Here is a 10,457-nt window from a genome sequence, read left to right on the forward strand (position 1 = left end):
TGAAGACTGTGTCCTCCATATAACCTTGCGTTTCCTCCGTGTTCCAGGTGGGCTTCCTGATCCTTGGCGTTGGGCTCCTTGACTTCTGTGGACAAGTTTGCTTCACTCCGCTCGAGGCTCTTCTGTCAGATTTGTATCGGGATGAGGAGGACTGCAGCCAAGCCTTTGCCATGTTCTCCTTCATGGTGAGCTTGGGAGGCTGTGTGGGTTATTTGCTACCTGCGCTGGACTGGAGTCACGGCCTCCTCTCGGTTTACTTGGGAGGCCAAGCAGAGTGCCTCTTTTCCCTCCTCATCCTCATCTTCATCTCCAGTGTGCTAATCACCATGAAGGTGTCCGAGGAACCCTCTTGTGCCAACAGCGGCTCGGGAGAGTCGGGATCTCTACTGGAGCCGGGGACCGGTGTGATGGAGGCCGGCCGGTGTGGCGTGCCACGCTCGTGCTGCTACCTGCTGAAGTGCAAGCTGCGGCTCCTCAAGTCTGGACCCCTGATGTGCTTACTGAGGACGTGCTGGTCCATGACGCCGGCCATTTACAGGAGCTACTGCCACGTTCCACGGGTGATGAGGCAGCTGTGCGTGGCTCAGCTCTGCAGCTGGATGGCTGTCATGTCTTTTATGCTTTTCTACACAGACTTTGTGGGTGAAGGCCTTTACGAGGGCGTGCCCAGTGCATTACCAGGGAGTGTGTCCAAACAAAGATATGATGAAGGTCAGATTCCTCTTTTTACTTTACGTGCATATGATGTAAGATTTATGCCTTGCATCTTTAAAAATGTGTTTCTAGCTCTGCAGACAGTATGGCGTTGCCAAAAAAAGTCTTAAATGCACAAATAGCTGATTACCGGTGCTCGTTGTGCTAATCGGATGCAGGACGTGTCCTTTTTTTGTCATCGTGGCTCACAGCTGACCTGGAATCCCGTGTATCTGTTATCATGCATCCGTTTCTGGTTTGTCTCAGGGTATCTGATGTAGACAGACACGACGGCTCAGACTAACACACCGATACAACACTGCAGATAGGAGTGTGAGCGTTTTGTGAAGTTAGACCTTTTTTTTCCTTCTTTTTTTTAAGCATGTCAAGTAAATCCACTTCAAAATTTCAGGTATTGTGCTCCACTCCTGCTTAGGGCTGTGCGATATGCCGAAATATATCGGATGACGATATAAAAAAATATGTCGTTTCATAATAAACTCTAGCTTTTATTTCTTGCTGTCCTAAAACGCCATTTACTGCAATATTTCTTCATTGTTTTAGATGACTGTTTGCAACAGTCACGGCGGCACCACAGAAAGACAGCGCATCAACAAGCTCGTTTCTAAACGAGGGGCTGCGCTGTGCAGAAAACTGCAAATTACGCAGCAAAAGGGTCCCCGCCACAGAAAGCTGCTGAGCTGTTTGATTGGACCCGAGTGACCAATCATGCCAGGCAGAGGCAGACTTGGTGCCAACCAACTTTAGTTATTTTTATTTATCAAACATTTAATTTACAAATGAAATTTGAATTAATTTTAGTTTACTTAATTTGACAGTTAAGCCATGTAACATTTTTCTGTTATAGCCTGCTATTAAAACTGTCACCACCACAAATATGTTATTTACTTTAAGATCATATAACCACACAAGCCCACGCGTGTTCTGACGTCTGGGTTTGTGCCTGCCCAACAGCTTTCACCAGAGGAATAACACTGGCCTCCCTTATTGTAGGAGGACCACATCTCTGCAGGATGAATGGCTGTGGAGAACAACCTGGATCTCTGAATGCTCTTGTGCATTTCTCCATTACCTTAGTACCTTGTTAGGGGCTAAATTCTTGGTGAAGTCACTCAACTCTCTGCAAATCGGGGGGTACATTTTCTGTACCACCCAACCAGGCATATGAAGCCTTTCAGCTCACCCTTCCTCTCAGTGGAACAGAAAGGACTGGATAGCATCCAGTTTCCCAGCTTGTAGCTTGACCCTGCCTAACTAACAACAAAGCTCAGGTACTCTGTGGGTACCTGTGCAGCGGCGAGGGCTGATGCCCACACAAGAGGCTTTATGTTGTAGGATTTATTTACTCTTCCCAGTCCCAACTGTACACCACCACATCATCCAGATATTCTACTGAAAATTCTGACATATTGCTCAGCAATTCAGTCACTGAAATGTGGTTGGCGCCCCCTGGAGGCCAATGATATAACTAAACGGGTACATACCCTCGAAGGCTGTGAGTTCTCTTACCTCTGGTGCTGAGGCCAGCTGCCGATATCCTTTAGTTCAGAGCGCTGATGTGTTTAGGTCCAGGATGTTTTTCCTAACAGATCATCGATTCTAGGCGTGAAGCACGGATCAAAGTCAGACATGGAATTTAAATATCTGAATTCAAAAAAAATCTCTGCATCTTTCTTTGGCACCACATCAATAGAGCTGCACCACTCACTACTGGAAACGTCAACTTTCTGCAGCACTGGTACCAATCACTCTGGAATCCTGTAGCTTCTCTCCTGAACCGGAGCGTCTTCCAGCTGACTCGTATTTATATCTGGACAAGAGCCGTAAACGCTGGGGTCCCACCAAAGAAATCTGGGTGTAAGAATGGTTTCCTGCTGGGGGCAAATGAGATGGGTCAACTGAAACTGCCTCTTCTTGGCTCCATGGGGAGATTTCTTAGTTACCTCCTCGTCATTTACTTCACAAACCAACAACTGACGGTGTACAGACTTCTGACAGTCCTGGAACGTAATTTGGTGGATTCATCCAGCCAGAAAAATGTATACCCTGCATTTGACCTCCACCCCGTCCCCCCCGTTTACCTACTTGGTTGAGTAAAGTAGGTCAAAGCGGCCATTATCTATTTAAAATAACTTGAAAGTACATGTTCCCATACTTTTTGGCAGATGTTATCTCTTTATCTTGCAGCAGCTGTCTACGATACACCGAGTAGCTGCTCAAGTGACAGAAACATGAATAATCAAAATTCTCAATAAATATCAAATAAATATTTAAGTTCTCGCACAAGTTTTTGCTTCTAAATATGTGTTTTCTTAAAGTACAACATTTTATCTGAAGCACAAATATGCTCAGAAAAATGACCATTATGACCTTAAAGAAAATATAATTTACTCTAAACCAGTAAGAAATCACCTCTTCACTACATCCTTCCTACACCGCTACCGTATACACTATAAATGTATCCTTAAATCTGGGGGTCCCCCCTTTACCTTTTGCCCTCTCTCATTTGACATTTTTATCCATCCACATTCTTTTCATACTCCTCTTTGTCCGCCTCTTTCATTCTTTACTTTGTTTACTTTCTAATTTTCTTCTGTTCCTGGTCCCGGTGCTTGCTGGACCATGAGGAATGTCACACTCAAAAAGCATTAATGTCAAGGAATCAGCACACAAAGAGCGTGTTCATTCAAGTCAACTAGACGGCCAAAGCACACATATCTGAGTCTGAGTTTCATTTGTTTAATCCGAAATGCAGCAACTGTTATTACGCCACATCGTTCCGTCTGCAGATGTTCCTCCGGATGACGGTGATCTGTGTTGATTACAGTTGCATGGCCCCCTTTTTTTCTTAAGAGTAACCACTGTGCATTATCTGTAACATCTGTACCACAGAAAGTTGTCTTTGCACAGTACAGCTGAATCAGCTGTACTGTGCAAAGACAACTTTGCACAGGTCGCATCAGAGCATCAGGCCGTATAGTGTGAGACCTGCATCGTGACCTATGAACTTCTAACCCCTGCGATTCAATTGTACAGTTTGAGCAGGAGCTGAATAACATGACTGAAAAAAATCGCAGTGTTTGCCCAGTTTAGTGCAGACTGCTTAAACTAAACAAGCTGCTGTTTCACATAATAAACCCTGTCAGCCGCAGTATTGCTTCTGTTTTAACAGTTAAAGCAGTAGAGACGAGCTGTTTGCATGTGCGTTGAACTCTAGCGTCATTAACCATGCTAGCTGTTAGCTTATAGCTCACGCTAGCTAACCAGCGAGCAGTTAAAAAAACAGCTGAAGCTGCACAAAACACCCACAAACTTATCTCACTACAACGTAGCGCCGAAAATATGACTCGCAGCTCGAGCTCGACACAGCTGCTGTAACATCAGACTGACATCCAGCGAACCACAGCTAAAAGATATTTAGAGAAAACTTACCGTTTCCTCAGGTTACACGAGCTGAGTTATTTCACGCTGAAAAGTTGTTGTTTTGGCTCTCACTGAAGACACCGACGCTGAAGACATAGCTGTTCTTTTGTGCTGCTTTTAAGAGAAACATCCTTTGTATGTGAGGCCAAGGCTGTTCATCCTCTTCAGCTCGAGCGTAGACGACTGGCTCTGCCATGTTTCCATGTTTCTTCTTTCCGTGTGTCGCTACTTTGAAACGCTTGGGCCGCTCTGCCCGCCACAGTTTCAAACTGGTCATGTGACTGCATGGCCACATCTGATTGGTATAAAAGTTACCGGAAACTCCACCGGTGGCATGTTATCTAATGTGTTAATCTAATTATTTTTTCAAAAAGTAACGAGTCGAATTTTGCAAATGTAGCGGAGTAAAAGTACCATTTCTTCTTCACAAATGTACTCAAGTAAAAAGTATCGTGCAAAAAAAGGTACTTTAAAAGTACTTTTTTTTCAAAAACTTGCTCAAGTAAATGTGACGGAGTAAATGTAACTCGTTACTACCCACCTCTGCAGCTGATTCAGTAGCATTCTGGCTCCCTCCCTTATCTGTCAGGGCTACAGTTTAGTGCTCATTACATTTGGTAGTGTTTAAAAATGGAGCTCATTAACTTTGCTTTCTAAGGAGTAATATCACAAACATACTCTTCCATGTTAACTTAGCTGTTGCTTGCTATGCTACTGAACTTCTGACCCTGACTGCCAAGAGCACCTGGAGGTCAGAACCACAGCTGGGAGAAATAAATAAATAAATAAAGACATTTAACCCTTTAAAAGCGGTCGGAGCGGGCACGCTCTGTTTTGTGTAACTATTTTTAAATCCCGGTAGCTCTGCAACCACGTGAGCTAGCGCAATAACTTGTTTTGCATATGAAACCGGAGGAGTTGTACTTACATCTTATGCCATCAGCTTGTCCTCGGTCACAGTTTCCTTCCACATATAGCTTTGCAAAAACTGCATAAAAAGCACTTGCAGCAACAAAAACATAATATTCCAGAAACACGCTTTGCTGATCTGATCAGCTGTTTGTAACACTTCCTACATCCATCAGCGTGAACTATCGCATGTCCGCCATGACCTGCCCAAAACCGGAAGTGACGTCATTTTTGCGGAAATGTAGTTTTTTTTACCATCAGGGCCTCATGAGCCTATACTGGTGTTTTTAAAAGTTATCTTTGACTTTATGACTTTCTGTGTGGTTTCTGGGATGCTTAGGACTCATATTGCACTGCTGGAAATAGTTTATTTTGATGCATATGCTGCTTTTTTGCAAATTTGCATTATAATATTTATTTTCGTTTTTCCTGCAGTATATAAAAATTGGTGTATTTCAAAAATAAAACTATGAAGACACTCAAAATAAATTTCCTGTGGTGGGAAACTATTTTGTGCAACTTTTTTGTATTTACAGTTTTGAGGGATAAGCCTCTTAAATTTCTCTAACTAGAAATATATGTTAAAAAAACAAAAACGATTTTACATTTTTTTTGTAGTTTATTGCACTTTTTTTTGCAATTTATGTAATTACTATGCACTTAATGCAGACATATTATTAAAATTTGGGCTGTAATGGTTGTATTGATGTATATCAACTTGAAATGCTCCCAAAAATGGCTCCACAGCATGTAAAAATATAATATAAGCTCTGGCGGACTTGGTTCTATGGTAGGTCTTAAAGGGTTAAATGAAGGACAGCGTGGCCACTGGGCACGCACGAATTCCTTTTGATGAGAAATGATGTAAGAGTACTTCACGGGGCACCTTCTTAAATGTCAAAATCTAGCCCCGAGATCTCATCACATTAGATCTTGTGTGGACGTCTGTGTGTGGATAGGGCGATATGACCAAAAATATTTATCATGATATACATTTGAAAATTTGTGATAACGATATAACTGATGATATAATTGACACGAGACAAAATACTTTACAACTCCACAACTTTATTAGTGCAAAAAAAACCCATCAATGTATTTTCACTTAAACAAGCAGCTGTTTTATGTGCATTAAAGTTATATACAAATTTAACAGTGCAAATACAAATTTCTCGCTGACAGTTTAACCAAAAGGCATTTCCAGTGGAAACTGGCCGACATAGCCTCAGCATAAACATGTATAATATCCACAAAACGTAAAAAGAGGTTATACACACACAATACCAAAGTGCTTGCTCATAGGGGGTCATATGATTGTTGGGTTTTTCTCTGCATCTATTATTGTACGATCTACTGTACAATATAAAGCACCTTGAGGCGACTGTTGTTGTGATTTTGCACAGTATAAATAAAATTGAATTGAATTAATTAATGCGGTTATAGCGTTAACGTCATTTTAACGAGATTAATGCTGGCAGCACTACTATTAACACATAGTGAGTGAAGAAGAAACACCCAGAACCCCCCAGCAGCTTGCACCTATTGCAGCATAACTAATTCAGGAACTTTGACAATAGTGAGTAAGATTTGCTGCTGGTCAGCTTGTGAGACCCCCTCCAAACAGCCCATGCCTTGGGTCAGCCTGTGTGTGTCTCTTTTCAGCATTATTCTAAACTTGATGCTGTGTAACGATTAGTCAGACCAAACTAGGTGTCCGTGCTGCAGAGTTCAGCAAACGTCACTTTTTTCACTAGAATGCTTTCTAGAAGGAGTCAGTGCAGAATATTCGATTGCAGCTGATGACATAAATCCATCTTTTATCGTCCTTCACTCGTTTTGCTCGTTCTTATACTTTCTGGACGCTGTTGTTTCTTTCAGGAATCCGTATGGGCAGCATGGGCCTATTCCTGCAGTGTGCTACCTCAACCTTTTTCTCTCTGGTTATGAGTCGTTTGGTTCGGCATTTGGGATCCCGGTGGGTTTACCTGAGCAGCATGGTGAGCTTCACAGTCTCCGCTTTGGTCATCTGCCTGTCCAAAAGCGTCGTCTTGGTCACTGTAATGGCAGCTCTCACTGGCTATGCATACGCGACACTGCAGACCCTCCCTTACACTCTCACCTGCCATTACCACAAGGAGATAGAGGTAAGTACAGAAGTAAGAAATGGATATTCAAAGACATGTTTTAGATGATTACAGTCAATGATTCCTTTCTCATTTCAGGTCTACATGCCAAAAAGAATAACCAAAAGCAGACATAAAAACGGTGTAACAGCCATGCGGGACTCTGTGTATTTGACTCCTGTGGAAGAGGAGGGTGGACTGAACCACCAAACAGGGCCTCCTTACAGGCACGCCTTGTTCAGCCAGGACAGTTACGAGTACTACCCCGGCCCGCAAAGCCAAAACGGTTCGTCTCACAGCTCCAACGTCCCCGAGCAGGACGAAGCCGAGTCGGGCTTTGAGAAACGCGGTGTGGGCTTGGACTTCGCCATCTTAGACAGCACCTTTCTCCTCTCTCAGGTTTTCCCCACCCTCTTCATGGGCATGATTGTTCAGTTTGCTCAGTCCGTCACTGCCTATATCGCTTGCTCTGCCATCTTTGGAGCTGTCGCCATCTACCTGGCCAGTCAGATTGTCTTTGACCAAAAGGACCTCAGAAACTGAGTGATGGGATCGCCGATAATCAACCCTTCAGGTTCCACGAGTGGTACTCGCTGCACTACTGTTCCCAGAAAGCCTTTTGCTAGTAACATTTTTTTGCTTTCACCGACACTCTGCATTAAGGTATATCTGTTAGCGTGTGAAACTGGCTTACCGAAGATAAAGTCAGGAGCTGTTTGCCGTGTTATTGCAGGAATTATCTGTTACCAGAAGAGTCACCACCTGCTCAGGTCCGATGAGGTACAATGTGTACTGAAACCTATTGAATTCAACAGACGTGTCTCTTTAAAACTGTCACGGCATAATTTCTGTCCACCTTTTTCCTCAGGTACCTTCAAACAGATTTACTGTACAACCCGTCAACCTCGAACACACCAACTAACTTTTCTGAATCGTATTTTTTAATTATCTTAAGCTACAGTTTTACACAGTGCAGTCTGTTTTTGTCTTTGCTCACTCGTCTTCACTGTCACTAAAGCATTTCCCATAATGGTCATCTTACTTAATGACATTTAAAATTAAATTAGGTGAGCGTGGGGAGTCGTCAATCTAATGCAAGATGGCAGAACAGATAAATTGGTTTCTTCAGAAATATGCTACTTTATTCATTAATTTGAGAGCATCCAGAGATGGTCTTGCCAACTCTGTATGATCTCTTATTAGACCGTCCTTTCCTGCAAAATGTCATCATCTTTCTACTTTATAATAGGGCTGCCACAAACGATTATTTTGATAGTCGACTAGTCACCGATTATTTTTGCGATTAGTCGACTAATCAGATCATCATCCATTGGATGTCAAACATACAGCTTATTGCACCAGCAGCATCTGCTCTTATATAACTATCATTAGCTTACAGCTTTAAGTGTTTAAGGTATGTGCTAACTAAAAATAAAGACAAGATGATAGTTTATTAAATTTTAATGAAATTTGCAGATTGTTTCGGTGAAGTTTAATAAACTCCTTGCTATCTAAAATATAACAGGACACCGGAGTAAATTCTGGAGCATCTCACACTTCTGATAATCAGCTGTCTGCTTGACGTTTATTCAGCTGTGTAAAAACTATAACTTTAATCTCAGCCAAACCGATTTACTCAGGAACAAATAAAATACTGAAAAAAGCCAAACAATAACATTTTGAAGTTATCTAAGTGACTTATATATCATGTTTAACCTGAGTAGCGAAAGACGGCGGTGGGTTTGAAAATGATTTGAGGGAGTCCGAGTTCTCACGGCTCTAGTTAGCCTAGCCCCCGGCTAGCTATCGAGCTAGTGGCTAACAGACGTCTCCGAAAACGTCGGAGCGCTTTTGAAAATATGTGGTGTCTTGATAAACTGAGCAGATATTTGAGGTTTACACAGCTACATTCTCGCCTGAAAATATGTTCAACGTTTATTTTGTGACCCAGAAAGAATAATAAGAGTAATATTAAAACTAACTAGCTGCCGCTATTGTTGGAAACTGAGCTGGGCTGCGCTATGAATTCTGGGACACAGCTTCTTCTTCTTCGGGGTTTAACGGCAGCTGGCATCCTTGTACATGCAGTGCTGCCATCTTCTGTTTCAGTCCGTTATTACACTCTTAAATCCTACTACTTATTCCTGTGTCTTTTGTGATCTTACAAAGCTTCAAACGACGCGTCGACTATTAAATTAGTCGTCGACGATTTTGATAGTCGACGTAATCGTGACTAGTCGACTAATCGTGGTAGCCCTACTTTATAATCGACCTTTTTTCTGTCAAATGTGCTATCGTCATTACACTTGTCTAGTCTCCACCATAAGTAAACTAACTCCATGCGTAGGTGGGGTACATATGGGGATGTGGTAGTTCTGTTGGGCCGTCAGTATCCATTTCTCCTCCTGGGATTGGTCATGTCCAGGAGGACGATGGCATGTGGGAGTCACCGAAAGGTGAAAATGTGACTCATTTTCTTCAGTCACAGCATCTCATCCTTATTTAACACCTATGGCAAATTTTGTACCCATGGTAGACGGCAATCGCGTGCACCGTCAGGGTGTTTCATTCCTCCTGTATATTTCCAAAGATTTGGAGCGGCAATGCCAAGGCCTGTTCTGGCCCAAAGCCTTATTAGGAGACCTTTTTTCTGTCAGCAGTCAGTGAGCTATACTCTGAGTCTCCTCTTATCCCTCCCTTCCATGTCTAGTGCCATCTTTTAGTGCTGTTTACTGCAAATATTTGCATACATTTTTACTGTATAATCCCTATGGGAATTTGTTATGCAACGTGCTGAAGTGAAGTTTCTGACTGTGATGATTTGGCAATTAGGCTGTTCAGCTGAATCGGAATATCGCATCAGATGTCCTTTGTGTAGATAATCAAGAGAGGTAATCTAGACTAGTGGACTGCTTATCCTGTCGAGTAATAATAACACACTTTCCCCGTTGCCTAAGCCCCGTTTAAGTTGGGTTTTTTTTAATGACAATCTAGGACATCCAGATGGGCTTGTTATATAATCCTAGACGTGAACGGTAAACATGCAGAGTGATGTCTTATGGATGCCCACGTCATAGCAACCGTTCTGGAAAACGTCTCCCAAAAAGTTATGCAGTGCATGTCAACATTTGGTTACTGAAAATCATGCAAGCAAGGGCAATGAAGGCCGTGCGTGTTTGTATGTACGCATAACATGGAGGACAGATTGCAAGAAGTCGTGAGTAAGTGTGAGAGTAATAGTTGGTATGACTCAAATGCAGCTTTTTGTTTCTTCTCTTGCTGCACTGA

The 10,457-nt window shown here is 42.6% G+C and overlaps 1 protein-coding gene across 2 annotated transcripts in view; it reads left to right on the forward strand.

The window, feature by feature from the left end:
• Positions 1-9,109, forward strand: part of LOC102780037 (solute carrier family 45 member 3) — a 46,386-nt gene extending 37,277 nt beyond the window's left edge. For both annotated transcript variants that reach the window (XM_087842800.1, XM_087842799.1), the window contains exons 4-6: positions 48-711; positions 6,925-7,190; positions 7,269-9,109. In XM_087842800.1, coding sequence (XP_087698926.1) covers positions 48-711; positions 6,925-7,190; positions 7,269-7,712 — 1,374 coding nt within the window. In that variant the 3' untranslated portion in view covers positions 7,713-9,109. The remainder of the gene's footprint in view (positions 1-47; positions 712-6,924; positions 7,191-7,268) is intronic.
• Positions 9,110-10,457: the final 1,348 nt, after the last annotated feature.

The sequence above is a fragment of the Neolamprologus brichardi genome, chromosome 7 (assembly GCF_056152115.1).
Source record: "Neolamprologus brichardi isolate AB-2024 chromosome 7, ASM5615211v1, whole genome shotgun sequence".
Classification (NCBI taxonomy): Eukaryota; Metazoa; Chordata; class Actinopteri; order Cichliformes; family Cichlidae; genus Neolamprologus; species Neolamprologus brichardi.